The 21,934-nt window shown below is 37.4% G+C and overlaps 1 protein-coding gene across 1 annotated transcript in view; it reads right to left on the bottom strand.

Annotated features, from left to right (window-relative positions):
• STAG1 (stromal antigen 1) overlaps positions 1 to 21,934 on the bottom strand; it is a 428,313-nt gene that overhangs the window by 294,023 nt on the left and 112,356 nt on the right. The window contains exons 2-3 of the mRNA XM_033404083.2: positions 7,179 to 7,296; positions 488 to 590 (exon numbers count right to left, since the gene is read on the bottom strand). Of these exons, the coding sequence (XP_033259974.1) occupies positions 488 to 590; positions 7,179 to 7,207 (132 nt within the window). The 5' untranslated portion in view covers positions 7,208 to 7,296. The remainder of the gene's footprint in view (positions 1 to 487; positions 591 to 7,178; positions 7,297 to 21,934) is intronic.

The raw sequence follows: 21,934 nt of genomic DNA, 5'->3' as shown, positions 1-21,934 counted from the left end.
GACAGTTTATACCACCTTCAATTAAATGACGACTTGTGTATTCAGATTACATAAAGATATACCTCAAAGTAAGGATACCTAGAGCTTTTCTAAATTTCTCAATCATGTATAAATGAGAATATATTCTGACACTGGACCCAAATACTACCAAAATGCATACTTAGGAGCTCACAGGAAATCTGAGTTGCATCTAAAAATAAAAGGCAAAGAAATCATAACTAACTACACCTCATTCCATGTTGATCATCTTCTCAATGCCTTCACATGGACCACCATTTATTTACAAGAGAAGCATGGAAAGCAGAAAAGATAATTAATTTCCTTTTTCTAACCACTACTAAGCCAATTTATGAAGCAAAGTTTCCAAGAATTTCTGATGTGTCAGTGAGATTTGAAAAAGTGTTAACAATACTAGAATTAACAACTCATATCAAGCCCCTTTACTTGGTAACCGTTAAAGGAACAAAGACGACAAGTATATACATACTGGAGGCCGGCCAGGTCGACCCCTTTTTCTTTTTCCTTTGACCTCTGTTTCTTCAAGTTCACTGCCAGCATCAGAATGGGCAGTAGTTTCATTAGTTGAATCCCTAGAAAATATGATATATTATTTTAGTGAACAAATTAATAATATATACATATTTATAATGCAGCTCTGTTCCACTGGTTTCCTTACCTCCTGCTATATGTACACATATGGCTGATTAGAAGTGGTTTATACTTCCACTTTCAGAAAAAATCTTTAGCAAATTGAAAATGTTACCCTCCCTGCTAATATCACATAACACTGAATAAAATGATTCCCCAAATAGAGAAATACAGACAAGGAAATGACTGTGGAAATGGCAGCTGCTATACAACATATAAATGCAAAATAACAATTGCAAAAGACTAATTCTTCAATATAAAAAAGACAAAAGCTTAGGAGAAATTTTATTTATTTTATAAAATAATAAAAGTGTGCTGGTCAATGTTTAACAACTGGCTCTTCAAAAAATATATGCATAAATTATTAGAAATGTTAACAATATAAAGGATGCATAGCATGCAGCTTACAAAGAATAATAAAATGCACAATATTCTTTATTGTAAATTCTATCCAGCTAATTGATTCATATAAAATGATTTTGATAATTTTGCCAAACTCTTGTATCCCTAGCTAACCTATGGTTGCAACTGATGAACAAATAGGGTTTTGACATGAAAGACAGTTGATATCTTTGTTCACTTTAATGAATAGAATGCAAATGAAATGACAAAGACATTTGTGGGAACTTCACTAATTGGTCAATGTTGGGAGCAACTTTTTTACTGAACGGAATACGTAATAGTTCTCGAACACTAGAAGGATACATCCTCAATTTTTTGTGGTATCATAATGTAATGACTATAGACTTGATACACCTTTAAGTTTAATCTGTTATTAACAATTTCTCCATCACTTTATTGAGTCCACAAACAACAAAACAATAAACTGAGCCCTGATGTGTAGCGTTTGCTGATTTTCATAATGTGAATGCTCCCCCCGCAGCCAAATTCAAACTACCAAAGTGACATCACCAAATACAGAGTTGAGAAGTAATTAACAGTAGCAGTACACTACTAAAAAGTATTTCCACCATACATACAATAATAGGTGTAAATAAAAACCTCAAGAACACAGAAAATAGTAGGATGTAAAATAATTAGGAAATGATGAGTTTTGAGTATTTATTACTTTTGTTTTTAACATGATTTAATTAATTTTAAGTTTGCATAATTTAACTTTTTATAATGGCTATGTTATACTGAACGAGGTCACAAAATTCCTGGAAATTTAATATTCAGCTCTCCAGGCCAGTACAGGCTGGCCCCAGCATGGCACTAAAAAGGTATAGATAGTATTAACAAAAACATCCTCACTGAGTTCTACATTACTAACTGTATAAAGGATCTGCATAAAACTGCAAATAGCAGGAAGGGTACAAAGCAAATAGAAGTAAGGGTAAGCTCAACTCACAACTTACTGAAACTGCACCACTGAAGGCTCTTAGTTCCATTCCCTCCTTGTGTTGATTCCTCAAAGCTCATTTCATTACTGTTTGCTCTTCTCCCTTTAAACTACCCTCTCTTGGAGAGCTCATCCACTCGATGTGTAACTTTTATGCAAATGACTTCAGTATATTATCACAGACCTAACTATCTGTAATTCAAGATTTTCAACTGCACATGTAACATGCTTCTTTGCATGCCACCTCAAATTCACCAAATAACACATATAAAATTAAGTCCAATTCTGACTATTTCTAGCTCTCTGTTCATGGTAATACCACTGGTTAACTGATTTAGTAAGTTAATGCCCAAGTGTGCTTTGTTATATAAATTTGTTATTGTCTTACTCAAATTCCTATAATCACATCAGTCTTCCTTTTGTGCCGTCAGTTAAAGTCCTCCTGAGTTGTCCTCTGTATACTAACTCAGTCTCTCATTCTTTTCATGATTATTACCATAATCACAACTTCCTGAATTAATCACAACTTATCTCCCTGCTTCTACTATTCCCCTTGTCCAAGACACTCTACACACTACTGTCACTAATATTCTCATATCATGTTCCTTCTCTGCTTGCAAATCTTCAAAGGTAATCTGGTATTTAAAACTATAAGTAATATTGATCTAGTCCAAGGGTCAGCAAACATTTTCTTAAAGGGCTATATAATAAATATTTTAGGCTTAGGGGTCTTAATGTCTCTGTATCTACTACTCAACTCTGGGACCATAGCATGAATGCAGCCATAGATAAAACGTAAATGAATGGATGTTGCTGTGGTCCAATAATATTTATAAAAACAGGCTTCTGAGGGCTTCCCTGGTGGCGCAGTGGTTGAGAGTCCGCCTGCCGATGCAGGGGACATGGGTTCGTGCCCCTGTCCGGGAAGAGCCCACAGCTGGGCCCGTGAGCCATGGCCACTGAGCCTCCGCGTCTGGAGCCTGTGCTCCTCAACGGGAGAGGCCACAACAGTGAGAGGCCCGCGTACCGCCAAAAAAAAAACAGGCTTCTGAGCCACTATCAGTAAGTTTTTCAATCACTGATCTAGTTGATCTTATTCATTTCTACTAAAGAACAATAAATCATTCTGCTTTTTCTCCTCACTACAGTCCAAATAGACTGTTTAGCATATGCTGTGTGCTGGTTTATATACATTATCTAGAATAAATATGCACAAAACCTTGTAAGAAAACATACTGCTGTCCCAATTTTACAGATGAGGAAACAAAAGATCTGGAAACTTGATCATCTTGTCCATATTTACACAACTAGCAAGTGGCAGGGTCCACTTAGATCTCAAGGTAAACGTGAATTCTCTATCTCCACAGCAGGATACTAGAATGCAAATAATATGTTTTGTATTTCTCTTACGTGGACAGAATACACTAGTGCTTTTGATGCTTATTGAAATCTCCAGGCAACTACGAAAGCAGGTTGGTTCCATCATATAATATGTGACCCATCAGTGAAATTAATTTAACCTTGAGCAATATAGTTTACTGACAAAAGAAAAAAGTACAATTGTCTTCTAATTCCGCAAACTTCAGCCAGCTTAGAAGGTGACAGCTATTACCAACAGATAACTAACATACTCCAATTAGTATATATATGTACATTTATTTGTTTATTAGAATCTGATACATAAATTTTTGTTTTTTAATTTCAAGCAAGAGAAGATATAAGAATACAAGGAAGAGTTTCACTTCACCATACCCTAACTCTGAACCTCAATCTGCAGAACAAGATTATTTACAGTTTCATCAATACTCTGTCATAAATATTTATGTTCTGGTACATATATACATAAATACAAAACAATATATTTTAATTTTTAAAATTTAAATTAATAGGAATTTTCCATACAAATACATAGGATTCCTGAATGGTACTCCATAATACATTCCCTATCTATGAGCACTTAGATTGTCTCTACTTTTAAGCTATCACAAACAGAGATGTAACAACTGTCCTTGCACATTAATTCTAATTAATTCTTATTACACATCAACAAATCTCTCTCTAGATTAGACAGAGAATGCTGGAGTATGCAAATTCAAACGTCAACCAACTGCTCTACAAAAAGCACATTTATAAGACTATCGGACATAAAAGAAGAGAATGGAAGAATCAGATCGAACCTTATAAATGATTTTTTTTGCTCCCTAAAACTCTCTAAATTCTGTCTTCCTCTCTCCATTTCCTCTGTAATCATTTTAGTTCAAGTTGTTATCATCCCTGGCCTGGACACTGCAACACCTTTCACCTAACAGGACTCCTTGCTTCTTCTGTTGCCACTTCCAATCTAATCGCTATACTGTACTAACAGTGATTTTCATAGTGTATATCTTATTATATATATATCCCATGCTTAAAACCCTACAGTGGTTTCCTACTGCTTCTAGGGGATAAAAACCTCAAAATTCTTAATATAAGACCTACCAGGTCCCTGTATGATACAGCCCTACCCTACTTGCAATCCTTATTTCACACCACTCTCCATCCTCAATCCTGAAAAAAGAAAAATAACAAACAGCTTTATTTCAGTCCCTCAAACATACCATGATTCCTCCTACCTCAGGGTCTTTGCACATGCCATTCCTTAAGTCTGGAATTAACACCCTGATCCCTTCTTCTTCCCCCAAATTCCCTCCACTTCAGGTTTAAGAATCATGTCTCTTCCTTAGAAAAGTAGACTAAATCAAGGCATGTGTTAAAGTTCTAATAAAATCCTCTATCTTACCTTCATAGCACCAAGGGCAGTTTAAATCCATACATTTGTGATTATTTGATTAATATCTATCTATATAAGCTTCATGGCAACAAGGACTGAGTCTTTTCCACTTGCTCTTTCTCCCCAGAGCTTAACACAGTTCCTTGTACTACAACATTTGGTGGAATATATAATATGTGGTAATTGACAATATTTGATGATGCTTAATATTGGGCTGGCCAAAAAGTTCATTCGGGTTTTTCCAACAATGTAATGGAAAAACGTGAACGAACTTTTTGGCCAACCCAACAGTAAACACGCTAAGGTAACAAATTCATTTGTCATTATAATGACTAAGCAAGCCAAGAAATAATAAGGTCATTCACTAGAGTGACCTTTCTAGTATCTCAATTAGAAAAATCACTACTGAACACAACATTAACAATCATGGGATCAAAAGATTTGTCTGTTTTTGAAGAGACTTTAGAAATTAATTTCCAATATGTTATCTTCACTTTACAAATGACAGAAACTGAAGTTTACCAATACTAAGAGACATATCATGTTTCCTTTCCTCTACAATGTAGACATGGTATAGTTAGATGGATCGATGAAGATAATATCCTCAGAAAATTGTTTTATGTACTCAATAAATGCTTCTTAGATCTCAACTTCACCAAGAGTACATCTCCAGCTGACAGATTAAAAGCAAATTTCATTTACCCATCTCGCAGATCACTACTATCCATTATCGTATTAAAAGTTTACATTTTTATGAAAAATACAGTTATCCACAAAACATGTTAAATACTATCATGCCCATGCAATCGCTTGTTAAATATAATCTATTTAAATACAACCTATGTTTTATATTTAATCAAAGAGATATTTTACAAAGGGTGTGCCTAATACCCAGCAGTGTGCTAGGAGCTGGCCATACAAAAATAAAGCACAGGGCTTCCCTGGTGGCACAGTGGTTGACAGTCCGCCTGCCGATGCAGGGGACAGGGGTTCGTGCCCCAGTCCGGGAAGGTCCCACATGCCGCGGAGCAGCTGGGCCCGTGAGCCATGGCTGCTGAGCCTGCATGTCCGGAGCCTGTGCTCCGCAACAGGAGAGGCCACAACGGTGAGAGGCCCACGTACCGCAAAAAAAAAATAAAGAAAAAAAATAATAAAGCACAAAGGTACAAAGTTCAGACAAAAACAATAAGAAAGCGTTATAAAACATTATGTTAAGTATGATACTATTAAAAAAAGGGTAGAGTATGACAGGAGCACAGGAGGGAACCTACCCAACTTTGAGGAGTCAGAGGAGCTTTGCTGGAGGCATACTTTAGCCAAGACCCACAGGACTACCAAGATGGCCAGGTAAGGAAAGATACACATAGGCATTGCAGGCAGAATTAAGAAAAACAAAAATACAAAGAACAAATACTATATGGAGACCTCCACACTTGGTATTATGTTCAAGTTAAGGCTAATAAAGAGGCTTGAAGTTAAGTAAATAGAAAGGGCTTGTATCTCCTATATTTGGACAAACAAAGGAGGGTAGGTATTGATGGGTTTTTAGCACGTAAAGTAATTTGGATAGCTTTTTGTCTTAGAGCTCCAGAGGAAAAACAGTAGGCCAGGAGACCACTGGAAGGTGACTACAGTCTCTTGGAGAAGACACATATAAATGATCTGGGACTATAAAAACATATAAATAATTACATATACTGTTGGTCACTTTCATTATATCTAAAGCACTGTTATCATAAAGGATCACAGTATGCAGATTCCTAATTTGTAGCTTAATGACACGTATAAAAAGAAAAGTATCTGCCATTACCCTGATCACATCTCCCAGAGAATTCACAATAAGATCAAATTCTAGATCTGTCCTACAACCCTAAAAAAATCTAATAATGAGATGCCACCAGAAATGCCAAGGACTCACCAATCACAATCTCAATCTCAGGGAAAAGAAGTTCTGGCATGGGGGTGAGAGGGTTAGACACACAGTGTGATACAGGATAGAGGTCTACAAACTTTCTCTGTAAATCGTCAAACAAAATATTTATGCTCTGCAGATTAATTCATTCTCTATTACAACTTATAGTCATAAACAGTCTGCAAAGGAATCAGTGTGACTCTATTCCAATAACACTTTATTTACAAAAACAGTCAGCATGCCAGATTGGCCCATGTTCATAGTTTGCTGACTCCTAATATAAGACAGTGTAACATGTTTTTTGTTCAGTAACACAGAACATGCTGACATTATGATGCAAGGGCTATAGATGGATATAGTAATTACATCCTCTGATAGTTCTTTTACTTCAAACATATTACCCAACTATCAGAGAACATATTTGATGTCTTATTAATGAGAGCATTTTGATACAGAAAAGTGTTACATGCATTTTAAAAAAATAAAAAGAAAGCTATAATACTTACTGTAACACTGGTAACTCTGAAGTAATCATTGCTGTAAAGCTCTTTCCACAATGGAGCAAAGAATCAAGTGCTGTACAACTCAAAACTTTCAAAATAACCTCAAAGGTAATCCTGTTAACTAAAATAAAAAGAAAGAAAGAAAGGAAGAAAGAAATTATTTTTTCCAGCTTTACTGAGGTACAGTTGACAAATGAAACTGTTACTTACAGCGGGATGATTTGATATATGGATACATTATGAAGGGCTTCCCCCATTGAGTTAATTAACAAATCCACCACCTCACATATTTACTTTTCCTTTTTTTTTGGTCCCAACATTCAGTAAGTTCTACTCTCTTAGCAAATTTCAATTACACAAAACAGTGTTATCAACTATAGTCACTATATTATACATTAGATCCTCAGACAATATTCATTTATAACAAAGTTTGTACCCTTTAACCAGCCTCTCCCTATTTCCCCTACCACTTGGCCCCGGCAACCACTTTTCTACAAATTCCCCACCCCCGCTTCAAGATTCCACATATAAGTGATTCCACACACATAGACACAACAAGTTTTCTTTACTCATACATCCATGGACACATAAGGTTGTTTCCATATTTTGGTTATGGTGAATAATGGTGCTATGAGCATGGGAGTACATCTATCTCTTTGGGATAATGATTTCATTTCTTTTGGATATATACCCAGAAGTGGGATTGCTATGTAATATGGTAGTTTTTAATTATCTGAGGAACCTCCACACTGTTTTCCAGAGGCTTTACCAGTTTACATTTGCACGAACAGTGAAGGGGTTCCATTCTGCCCACATCCTCAACCAGAATATATCTCTTAACTTTTTGATAAAAGCCATCCTAACAGAGGTGTGAAGTGATACATCATGGCTCTGATTTTCATTTCCCTGAAGACTAGTGATGTTGAATACCTTTTCATGTAGCTTTTGGTCATTTATATACCTTCTTCAGAAAAATGTCTATTCAGGTCTTTTGAAAATTACTTTAGAATAAAATGAATATGCCAGAATACACAGACTACAATCAACCAGTACTACCAACAAGCACACTCCTTAGTATTTACCCAAATGAATTGAAAATTTATGTCTACATAAAAGCCTGCACAAAGATGTTTACAGCGGTTTTATTCAAAATTGCCAAAACAGGAAAGAAAGGTGTGCTTTAAGAGGTGAATGGATAAATAAACTGTGGTACATGCAGACAATGGAATACTATTTAACACTTAAAAGCAATGAGCTATCAAGCCAGGAAAAGACACAAAGAAAGCTCAAATGCATATTACTAACTGAAAGAAGCCAATCTGAAACCACTACATACTATATGATTTGAACAATATGGCATTCTGGAAAAGGCAAAACTATGGAGACAGTAAAAATATCAGTGACTGCCAGAAGTTATGGGGTAGGAGAGATGACTAAGTGGGCACAGAAGATTTTTAGGGCAGAGAAGATATTTTGTATGATACAAGAATGGTGGGTACATCTAACTGTACATTTATCAAAAACCATAGAATATGTAACACAAAGAGTGAACCCTAATGTAAATTACAGACACTAGGTGATAATGTCAACATAGGTTCATTGATTGTAACAGACATACCACTGTAATGTGGGATGTTAATAGTGGGAGAGGCTATATGTATGTGGGAACAGGGGTTATAGGGGGAATCTCTCTACCTTCTGTTCAATTCTACTGTGAACATAAAACTTCTCTAAAAAATAAAGTTTATCAAACAAAAAAAAAAGTAGCGGAGGAAGTGGGACAAAAGAGAGCATCCAAGACAGGCCATGGCACAATACCTAATAGAATAACATAGGTATAACTAGAATTCCAGAAGGAGAGAGAAAGATCAAAGCAAAATAAATATTTGAAGAGATAGCACAGGAGAACTTTCCAAAAATAATTTGACATTAAAACACAGATGGAAGACCAGAGAATTCCCAAGAATAATATCTAAAATATAATATTGCTAAAAATGAAAGAGAATTCAAAAGGAAGCTAAAAAAACATAATTCCTCACACACAGAAAAACAAAAAATTTTATCAGACTTTTTGGTAGAAACTATGTAAGGTGAAAGACAATGGAATAAAACTGATGAGTGGAGAGGAAAAAACCATGAACACTGAATTATCAATCTTTCAAAAATGAAAAAAAGAAATGATGTCATGGAAAATGGAGGAGTAAGAAACCTCAAGAATGAGGCCCTCCAATGAAGCAACTCTTAGCCTGCCAAAAAAAAAAAATGACAAGACATCTTTTATGGACATCTGTAATCTAATAAAAACGTATAACAAAGAGAGAAGTGCCTAACAGTCTATTTTATTTGATAAGAGAGCACAATAGTATTTTTGCTTACCTGTATGCCGTCTCCCCTCCCCCAACTCTATGGTGCCCACACGGACAGCAGACAGAGTTACTAGTATGGCTTGCTGGTGCCAAAGGGAACACCATGGACCCGATCTCAAAAACTGTGGCAGAGTGTTTTGAAGGGCTTCCCTTTTTTTTTGAAAGAGTATCATCTTTCAAAAAGATTTAAAGACAGACAATAAAAGTAGTTGCCAGGGGCAAGACAATGGATTACATAAATAACAGACAATCTAAAAAGCCTCAAAATAAAAAGGCAGAGGAGTTAAGATATTTGAAGAATAAGTACTTCAAAGGGATATCACACATACTAGGAAATGTAGACTGCTACTTGAATGCCCAGGGCTGGATGAATTCTTAGAGAAGACCTGAGGGGCACAGGCTTGCAACTCTAGCTGATCTTTGCTCTCTGTGCAAGCACAAGGTGAATACTAAGGCAAAGCTGTAGGTAGCCTGCCTAACCTCTGAAGAAGTACCTCAGCTAACAGACAATCTGCAAAAAAACAAGAAATTACATTTTTCCAACTCCCATTAACTAAGGAAATCTGGAAGATCACTGCTAAACACCCAGACAACAAAATTTCAGTAACCACACATGACAAGGAATACAGTCCTTGAGAAAACAGTTTAGAAAAAAGTAAATAAAGAAATGACTGCAGCCCTTGAAAAGACAACAGTAAAGCATGAGGAGGAGAGGAGAATCTAGTATTACAAAACTGTAATATTCAAAATGTCCAGTTTTTAAAAAACAACAAAAAAAAATCAAAAGGCATACAAAGAAATGTGAAAATATGACCCATTAACAACAACAAAAAAGAATTTCACACAAATCATCTCCATGTAAGCCCAGATATTGAAGTCTGACTTCCAGAGAAAACAGACTTCCAAAAGTATATCAACAGAAAGGGGAAGAAAGAATATCTGAAGACACAATGGCAAAAAACTTACCAATTTAAAGTTAAATACAGAAATCTACACAATCAAGAAGGTAAATGAACTCCAAGTAGGAGAAACTCAGAAGTGAGTCACACACAGAGATATAGAGAACAAGCTAGTGGTTACCAGTGGGCGGGGGTGGGGGTGGGGGGATAGGGGTGGGGTTTGGGTCGGTAATATAGAGGTGGGGGAGTGGGAGGTACAAGCTATTGGGTGTAAGATAGGCTCAAGGATGTATCATACAACATGAGGAATATAGCTAACATTTTGTAATACTGTAAATGGAAGATAATCTTTAAATTTTTAAAAAAAATTTTAAAGAGTCACACAGATAAAACTATAGTTTACCCTTGAACAACACCAGGGTTAGGGGTACTGACTCCCTGCACAGTCAAAAATCCACAAATAACTTTATAGTCAGCCCTCCGTATCCGTGGTTCCACATCAGTGCTCAACTAACCACAGACTGTGTAGTATTTTAGTTTTTGTTGAAAAACACCTGTGTAAGAGTGGAAAGGTGCAGTTCAAACCTGTGTGATTCAAAAGTCAGCTGTATAGTTAAACTGTAAAAGCCAGAGATGAAAGAATCTTGAAGGAAGAACAAAAACAATCCACCTCATTATATACAAGTAATGCACAGAATCCACAGTAAGACTAACAGCCAATTTCTCATTAAATATCATGAAAGCCAGGAGACAGTAGGATGACATATCTAAAATGCTGAAAAAAAAACTGTCAAATAAGAATTCTATACCCAGCAGACTATCACTCAAAAATGGCAGAGAAATTAAAACATTCCTAGAAAAATAAAAACTGAGGAAGTTTGTTGCTAGACCTGCCCTGCCCTACGAGAAACACTAAAGGAACTCCTTCATGCAGAAATAAAGAATAAACAAAACTTGAAGCCACAGAAAAAAAGGAGAACACTGGAAAAATTAACTACACAGGTAAATATAGAAGCCAGTATTATTTTATTTTTCGTTTGTAATTCCTGTATTTGTTTCCTTTATGATTTAAAAGTAATAAAATAGTATTTATATACCTATGTTAATGAACACACAATGTATAAAGATACAGTTTAATTTTTAATTGAAATATAGTTGATTTACAATATTGTGTTTGTTTCAGGTGTACAGCAAAGTGATTCAGTTATACCATTTTTTCAGATTATTTTCCATTATACATTATTATAAGATATTGTAGCTTTGTAGTATAGTCTGAAGTCTGGAAGGGTTATGCTTTGTTCATTTTCCTCAGGATTGCTTTGGCAATTCTGGGTCTTTTGCAGTTCCATATAAATTTTAGGACTATTTGTTCTAGTTCTATGAAAAATGTCATGGATATTTTGATATGAATTGAATTAAATCTGTAGATTTCTTTGTCCAAAATGTATGGGCATTTTAACAATATTAATTCCTCCAATCCAATCCATCTTTCCATTTCTTTGAATCAAAAGATGTAATTTATTAACAATAATATAAGTGAGGGATGGGGATGGGAGCAAAATTTTACAAGTTATTACAGGTACACCTCATTTTATTGCACTTTGCTTTATGAGCTTCAAAGATATTGCATTTTTTACAAATTTAAGGTTTTGTGGCAACCCTGCTAGTCTATCACTGTCATTCTTCCAACAGCACTTGCTCATTTCATGTCTCTTTGTCACATTTTGATAATTTCCCAATATTTCAAACTTTTCATATTATTATTATGTGTCCTATGGTAATCTGTGATCAGCAATGTTACTATCATAATTGTTTTAGGATGCCATGAATGACATCCACATAAGCCAGCAAACATAATTGATAAATGTTGTGTGTGTTATGACTGCTCCACTGATTGGCCATTCCTCTGTCTCTCTCCCTCTCCATGGCCCTCCCTATTCCTGGATACATAACAATATTGAAATTAGGCCTATTAATAAACCCACAATGGCCGCTATGTGTTCAAGTCAAAGGAAGAATTGTATGTCTCTCACTTTCAATCAAAAACTAGACATGATTAAGCTTAGCGAAGAAGGCACGTCAAAACCTGAGACAGATAAAAAGCAAGGCCTCTTGCACCAAGCAGTTCGCCAAGTTGTAACTGCAAAGAAAAAGTTCTTAAAGAAAATTGAGAATGCTACTCCAGTGAACACATGAATGATAAGAAAGCAAAACAGCTTATTGCTGATATGAGGAAGTCTTAGGAATCTAGATAGAAGATCAAATCAGTTACAACATTCCCTTAAGTCCAAGTCTAATCCAGAGCAAGACCCTACAAAGGCTAAGACAAGTGAGGAAGCTGCAGAAAAAAAGTATGAAACTAGCAGAGGCTAGTTCATGAGGCTTAAGGAAAGAAGCTGTCTCCATAACATAAAAGTGCAAGGTAAAGCAGCAAATGGTGATGTAGAAACTGAAGCAAATTATGCAGAAGATCTAGCTAAAATAAGTAATTAAGGTGCCTACACTAAACAAAAGATTTTCAATGTAGAAAAAACAGCATTACTTTGGAAGAAGATGACATCTAGGACTTTCATAGGTAGAGAGAAGTCAGTGCCTGACTTCAAAGCTTCAAAAAACAAGCATACTTTCTTTATAGGGTCTAAGGTAGCTACTGACTTTAAACTGAAGCCAGTGCTCATTTATTATTTCAAAAATCCTAGGGCCCTTAAGAATTACACTATATCTATTCTGCCTGTGCTCTAGAAATGGAAAAACAAAGCCCGGATGACAACACATCTGTTTATAACATGGTTTAGTGAATATTTTAAGCCTACTCTTGAGATCTACTGCTCAGAAGATTCCTTTCAAAATATTACTGCTCATTGACAATGCACCTGATCACCCAAGAGCTCTGCTAACAATGCACCGTGAGAATTATGTTGCTTTCACACCTCCTGACACAGCATCCAACCTGCAACCCACAGGAGTCATTTCCATGTTCAACTTTCATTAGTTAACAAATACACTTCATAAGGCTGTAGCTGTCATAGTTAGTGATTCCTCTGATGAACCTGGACAAGGTCAGTTGAAAACATGGAAAAGACTCAGCATTCTAGATGCCATTAGTAACGTTTGTGATTCATGGAAAGAGATCAAAACATGAACATAAACAGGAGTTTGCAAGAAGTTGATTCCAACCCTCATGGATGACTTTGAGGGGTTCAAGTTTTCAGTGGGGGAAAGAACTGTGGGTGTAGTGAAATAGCAATGAACTAGAATTAAAAGTGCAGTCTGAATATGTGACAGCATTACTACTATTCTCATGATAAAAACTTTTACAAATGAGAATTGCTTCGTAGGTATGAGCAAAGAGAGTAGTTTCTTGAGATGAAATCTACTCCTGGTGAAGATGCTGACAAGACTGCTGAAATGACAACAAACAGTTTAGAATATTATGCAAACCTAATTGATAAAGCACTGGCAGGGTTTAAGAGGACTGACTCCAATTTTGAAAAAAGTTCTATTACGGGTAAAATGATCTCAAACAGCACTGTATGCTACAGGAAATTCATTCATGAATGGAAGAGTCCACCAATATGGCAAACTTCACTGTTGTCTTATTTTAAGAAATTGTCACAGTCACTCCAGCCTTCAGCAGCCATAAACACTGAGGCATGACCCTCCTCCAGCAAAAAGACTACAAGTCAACGAAGGCTCAGATGATGGTTAGCACCTTTTAGCAATAAAGTGTTTTTTATGTATGTACATAAAGGTATGTACATAGTTTTTTAAGACATAATGCTAATGAATACTTAACAGACTACAGTAACTCAAGTGACTCACTTTGCTGTGATGTTTGCTTTACTGCAGTGGCCTAGAACCAAACCCGCAATGCATTTGAGGTATGCCTGAATAAATGAATAAAAACCAAGTTACTATCATTTCAAACTAAATTGGTATAAACGTTAAGATATTAATTCTGATCACCAGGATGATTACTAAGAAAATAATTTAAAATATTTAAAACATGAAAATGGTACACGAGAAAAAAATCAAACACAAACAAAAGCAGTGATAGAGGAATTGGGCAAGAAAGGATATATAAGACAACTAGGGACTTCCGGGAAGATGGCGGAAGAGTAAGATGCGGAAATCATCTTCCTCCCCACAGATACATCAGAAATACATCTACACGTGGAACTGCTCCTACACAACACCTACTGAACGCTGGCAGAAGAACTCAGACATCCCAAAAGGAAAGAAAGTACCCACGTACCTGAGTAGGGCAAAAGAAAAAAGAATAAACAGAGACAAAAGGATAGGGACGGGACCTGCACCAGTGGGAGGGAGCTGTGAAGGAGGAAAGGTTTCCACACACTAGGAAGCCCCTTCGCGGGTGGAGACTGCGGGTGGCGGAGGGGGAAAGCTTCGGAGCCGTGGAGGACAGCACAGCAAAAGGGGTGCAGAGGGCAAAGCGGGGAGATTCCCGCACAGAGGATCGGTGCTGACCAGCACTCACCAGCCCGAGAGGCTTCTCTGCTCACCCGCCAGGGCAGGCGGGTCTCGGAGCTGAGGCTCGGGCTTTGGTCAGAGCGCAGGGAGAGGACTGGGGTTAGCGGCATGAACACAGCCTGCAGGGAGTTAGCGCACCACGGCTAGCCGGGAGGGAGTTTGGGGGAAAGTCTGGACCTGCCGAACAGGCAAGAGACATTTTCTTCCCTCTTTGTTTCCTAGTGCGCAAGGAGAGGGCATTAAGAGCACTGCATAAAGGAGCTCCACAGACAGGCGCGAGCCGTGGCTAAAAGTGTGGACCTCAGAGACGGGCATAAGAGGCTAAAGCTGTTGCTGCCACCACCAAGAAGCCTGTGTGCGAGCACAGGTCACTATCCACAACCCCCTTCCGGGGAACCTGTGCAGCCCGCCACTGACAGGGTCCCGGGATCCAGGGACAACTTCCCCGGGAGAACGCACGGCGCACCTCAGGCTGGTGCAACGTCACGCTGGCCTCTGCCGCCGCAGGCTCGACCCGCACTCCGTACCTCTCCCTACCCCCAGCCTGAGTGAGCCAGACTCCCCGAAGCAGTTGCTGCTTTAACCCCGTCCTGTCTGACCGAAGAACAGACGCCCTCCGGTGACCTACACCCAGAGGAGGGGCCAAATCCAAAGCTCAGCCCCAGGAGCTGTGAGAACAAAAAAGAGAAAGGGAAATCTCTACCAGCAGCCTCAGAAGCAGCGGATCAAAGCACCACAATCAACTTGATGTACCCTGCATCTGTGGAATACCTGAATAGACAACGAATCATCCCAAATTGAGGAGGTGGACTTTGAGAGCAAGATTTATTATTTTTTCCCCTTTTCCTCTTTTTGTGAGTGTGTATGTGTATGCTTCTGTGTGAGATTTTGTCTGTATAGCTTTGCTTTCACCATTTGTCCTAAGGTTCTATCCGTCCTTTTTTTTTTTAAACTATTTAAAAAACTTTTTTTCTGAATAAGTGTTATTGTATTTTACCTTACTTTATTTTATTTTCTTTTGGCTTATTTCTTTCTACTTTTTCTCGCTTTTATTCTGAGACGTGTGGATGAAAGGCTCTTGGTGCTGCAGCCACGAGTCAGGAGTGTGCCTCTGAGGTGGGAGAGCCAACTTCAGGACACTCGTCCACAAGAGACCTCCCAGCTCCACATAACATCGAACGGCCAAAATCTCCCAGAGATCTCCATCTCAACACCAGCACCCAGCTTCACTCAACGACCAGCAAGCTACAATGCTGCACACCCTAAGCCAAACAACTAGCAAGACAGGAACACAACCCCACCCAGACAGGCTGCCTAAAATCATAAGTCCACAGACACCCAAAAACACACCGCCAGACGTGGACCTGCCCACCAGAAAGACAAGATCCAGCCTCAACCACCAGAACATAGGCATTAGTCCCCTCCACCAGGAAGCCTACACAACCCACTGAACCAACCTTAGCCACTGAGGACATACAAAAACATCCCCAAAACAACGGGAACTACGAACCTGCAGCCTGCAAAAAGGAGACCCCAAACACAGTAAGATAAGCAAGATGAGAAGATAGAAAAACACACAGCAGATAAAGGACCAAGAAAAAACCCACCAGACCTAACAAATGAAGAGAAAATAGGCAGTCTACCTGAAAAAGAATTCAGAATAATGATAGTAAAGATGATCCAAAATCTTGGAAATAGAATAGACAAAATGCAAGGAACATTTAACAAGGACCTAGAAGAACTAAAGATGAAACAAGCAATGACGAACAACAAAATAAATGAAATGAAAAATACTCTAGATGGGATCAATAGCAGAATAACTGAGGCAGAAGAACGGATAAGTGACCTGGAGATAAAATAGTGGAAATAACTACTGCAGAGCAGAATAAAGAAAAAAATGAAAAGAACCGAGGACAGTCTCAGAGACCTCTGGGACAACATTAAATGCACCAACATTCGAACTATAGTGATTCCAGAAGAAGAAGAGAAAAAGAAAGGGACTGAGAAAATATTTGAAAAGATTATAATTGAAAACTTCCCTAATATGGGAAATGAAATAGTTAATCAAGCCCAGGAAGCACAGAGACTCCCATACAGGATAAGTCCAATGAGAAATATGCCAAGACATATATTAATCAAACGGTCAAAAATTAAATACAAAGAAAATATATTAAAAGCAGTAAGGGAAAAACAACAAATAACACACAAGGGAATTCCCATAAGGTTAAAAGCTGATCTTTCAGCAAAAACTCTGCAAGCCACAAAGGACTGGCAACACATATTTAAAGTGATGAATGAGAACAACCTGCAACCAACATTACTCTACCCAGCAAGGATCTCATTCAGATTTGATGGAGAAATTAAAACCTTTACAATCAAAGCTAAGAGTTCAGCACCACCAAACCAGCTTTAAAACAAATACTAAAGGAACTTCTTTCTCTAGGCAAGAAGCACAAGAGAAGGAAAAGACCTACAGTAACAAACCCAAAACAATTAAGAAAATGGTAATAGGAAAAAACATATCGATAATTACCTTAAATGTAAATGGACTAAATGCTCCCACCAAAAGACACAGATTGGCTGAATGGATACAAAAACAAGACCCATATATATGCTGTCTACAAGAGACCCACTTCAGACCTAGAGACACATACAGACAGAAAATAAGGGGATGGAAAAAGATATTCATTGCAAATGGAAACCAAAAGAAAGCTGGAGTAGCAATTCTCATATCACACAAAATAGACTTTAAAATAAAGACTATTACAAAAGACAAAGAAGGACACTACATAATGATCAAAGGATCGATCCAAGAAGAAGATATAAAAATTGTAAATCTTTATGCACCCAACATAGGAGCACCTCAATACATAAGGCAAATACGAACAGCCATAAAAGGGGAAATCGACAGTAACACATTCATAGTAGGGGACTTTAACACCCCATTTTCACCAATGGACCGATCATCCAAAATGAAAATAAATAAGGAAACACACACTTTAAATGATATATTAAACAAGAAGGACTTAATTGATATTTACAGGACATTCCAACCAAAAGCAACAGAATACACATTTTTATCAAGTGCTCATGGAACATTCTCCAGGATAGATCATATCTTAGGTCACAAATCAAGCCTTGGTAAATTTAAGAAAATTGAAATTGTATCAAGTATCTTTTCCAACCACAATGCTATGAGACTAGATATCAATTACAGGAAAAGATCTATAAGAAATACAAACACATGGAGGCTAAACAATACATTACTTAATAACGAAGTGATCACTGAAGAAATCAAAGAGGAAATAAAAAAATACCTAGAAACAAATGACAATGGAGACACGACGACTCAAAACCTATGGGATGCAGCAAAAGCAGTTCTAACAGGGAAGTTTACAGCAATACAATCCTACCTTAAGAAACAGGAAACATCTTGAATAAACAACCTAACCTTGCACCTCAAACAATTAGAGAAAGAACAAAAAAACCTCAAAGTTAGCAGAAGAAATCATAAAAGTCAGATCAGAAATAAATGAAAAAGAAATGAAGGAAACAATAGCAAATATCAATAAAACTAAAAGCTGCTTCTTTGAGAAGATAAACAAAATTGATAAACCATTAGCCAGACTCATCAGGAAAAAAAGGGAGAAGACTCAAATCAATAGAATTAGAAATGAAAAAGGAGAAGTAACAACTGACACTGCAGAAATACAAAAGATCATGAGAGATTAATACAAGCAACTATATGCCAATAAAATGGACAATCTGGAAGAAATGGACAAATTCTTAGAAATGCACAACCTGCCAAGACTGAATCAGGAAGAAATAGAAAATATGAACAGACAAATCACAAGCACTGAAATGGAAACTGTGATTAAAAATCTCCCAACAAACAAAAGCCCAGGACCAGATGCCTTCACAGGCGAATTCTATCAAACATTTAGAGAACACCTAACACCTATCCTTCTCAAACTCTTCCAAAATATAGCAGAGGGAGGAACACTCCCAAATTCCTTCTACGAGGCCACCATCACCTTGATATCAAAACCAGACAAGGGTGTCACAAAGAAAGAAAACTACAGGCCAATATCACTGATGAACATAGATGCAAAAATCCTCAACAAAACACTAGCAAACAGAATCCAACGGCACATTAAAAGGATCATACACCATGATCAAGTGGGGTTTACTCCAGGAATGCAAGGATTCTTCAATATATGCAAATCAATCAATGTGATACACCGTATTAACAAATTGAAGGAGAAAAACCATATGATCATCTCAATAGATGCAGAGAAAGCTTCTGACAAAATTCAACACCCATTTATGATAAAAACCCTGCAGAAAGTAGGCATAGAGGGAACTTTCCTCAACATAATAAAGGCCATATGTGACAAAACCACAGCCAACATCATCCTCAATGGTGAAAAACTGAAAGCATTTCCTCTAAGATCAGGAACAAGACAAGGTTGCCCACTCTCACCACTCCTAACCAACATAGTTTTATAAGTCTTAGCCACAGCAATCAGAGAAGAAAAGGAAATAAAAGGAATCCAAATCGGAAAAGAAGTAAAGCTGTCACTGTTTGCAGATGACATGATACTATACATAGAGAATCCTAAAGATGCTACCAGAAAACTACTAGAGATAATCAATGAATTTGGTAAAGTAGCAGGATACAAAATTAATGCACAGAAATCTCTTGCATTCCTATACACTAATGATGAAAAATCTGAAAGTGAAATCAAGAAAACACTCCCACTGACCACTGCAACAAAAAGAATAAAATATCTAGGAATAAACCTACCTAAGGAGACAAAAGGCCTGTATGCAGAAAATTATAAGACACTGATGAAAGAAATTAAAGATGATACAAATAAATGGAGAGATATACCATGTTCTTGGATTGGAAGAATCAACATTGTGAAAATGACTCTACTACCCAAAGCAATGTACAGATTCAATGCACCCCTATCAAACTACCACTGGCATTTTTCACAGAACTAGAACAAAACATTTCTCAATTTGTATGGAAACACAAAAGACCCCGAAGAGCCAAAGCAATCTTGAGAAAGAAAAATGGAGCTGGAGGAATCAGGCTCCCTGACTTCAGACTATACTACAAAACTACAGTAATCAAGACAGTATGGTACTGGCACAAAAACAGAAATAATGATCAATGGAACAGGATAGAAAGTCCAGAGATAAACCCACGCACATATGTTCACCTTATCTTTGATAAAGGAGGCAGGAATGTACAGTGGAGGAAGGACAGCCTCTTCAATAAGTGGTGCTGGGAAAATTGGACAGGTACATGTAAAAGTATGATATTAGATCACTCCCTAACACCATACACAAAAATAAGCTCAAAATGGATTAAAGGCCTAAATGTAACGCCAGAAACTATCAAACTCTTAGAGGAAAACATAGGCAGAACACTCTATGACATAAATCACAGCAAGATCCTTTTTGACTACCTCCTAGAGAAATGGGAATAAAAACAAAAAATAAACAAATGGGACCTAACAAAGCTTTTGCACAGAAAAGGAAACCATAAACAAGATCAAAAGACAACCCTCAGAATGGGAGAAAATATTTGCAAATGAAACAACTGACAAAGGATCAAGATTTATATGCAGCTCATTCAGTTTAATAACAAAAAAACAAACAACCCAATCCAAAAATGGCCAGAAGACCTAAATAGACATTTCTCCAATGAAGATGTACAGACTGCCAACAAACACATGAAAGAATGCTCAACATCATTAATCATTACAGAAATGCAAATCAAAACTACAATGAGGTATCATCTCACACGTGTCAGAATGGCCATCATCAAAAAATCTACAAACAATAAATGCTGGAGAGGGTGTGGAGAAAAGGGAACACTCTTGCACTGCTGGTGGGAATGTGAATTGGTACAGCCACTATGGAGAACAGTATGGAGAGTCCTTAAAAAACTATAAATAGAACTACCATATGACCCAGCAATCCCACTACTAGGCATAAACCCTGAGAAAACCATAATTCAAAAAGAGTCATGTACCAAAATGTTCATTGCAGCTCTATTTACAATAGCCCTGAGATGGACACAACTTAAATGTCCATCATCGGATGAATGGATAAAGAAAATGTGGCACATATATACAATGGAATGTTACTCAGCCATAAAAAGAAATGAAATTGAGCTATTTGTAATGAGGTGGATAGACCTAGAGTCTGTCACACAGAGTGAAGTAAGTCAGAAAGAGAAAGACAAATACCGTATGCTAACACACATATATGGAATTTAAGAAAAAAAAAGTCATGAAGAACCTAGGGGCAAGACAGGAATAAAGAAAAAGACCTACTAGAGAATGGACTTGAGGATATGGGGAGTGGGAAGGGTAAGCTGTGACAAAGTGAGAGAGTGGCATGGACATATATACACTACCAAGTGTAAAATAGATAGCTAATGGGAAGCAGCCGCATAGCACAGGGAGATCAGCTCGGTTCTTTGTGACCACCTGGAGGGGTGGGATAGGGAGGGTGCGAGCGAGGGAGATGCAAGAGGGAAGAGATATGGGAACATATGTATATGTTTAACTGATTCACTTTGTTATAAAGCAGAAACTAACACACCATTGTAAAGCAATTATACTCTAATAAAGTTGTAAGAAAAAAAGACAGAAGAAAAACAGCAAAATGGCAAAAGTCCTTCCTTGTCAACAATCTCCTTAAATATAAATGTATTAAACTAACCCATTAAAAGACAGACTGGCACAATGGAATGTTTTAAAATGATCCAGGGACTTCCCTGGTGGTTAAGAATTCACACGCCAATGCAGGGGCATGGGTTCAAGCCTGGTCCAGGAAGATCCCACATGCCACGGAGTAGCTAAGCCTGTGCGCCACAAGTACTGAGCTTGTGCTCTAGAGCCCACGAGTCACAACTACTGAGCCCATGTGCCACAACTACTGAAGCCCATGAGCCTAGAGCCCATGCTCCGCAACAATAGAAAAG

This window comes from Orcinus orca, chromosome 5, assembly GCF_937001465.1.
Source record: "Orcinus orca chromosome 5, mOrcOrc1.1, whole genome shotgun sequence".
Classification (NCBI taxonomy): Eukaryota; Metazoa; Chordata; class Mammalia; order Artiodactyla; family Delphinidae; genus Orcinus; species Orcinus orca.
This window is presented reverse-complemented; position numbering and strand designations above follow the sequence as displayed.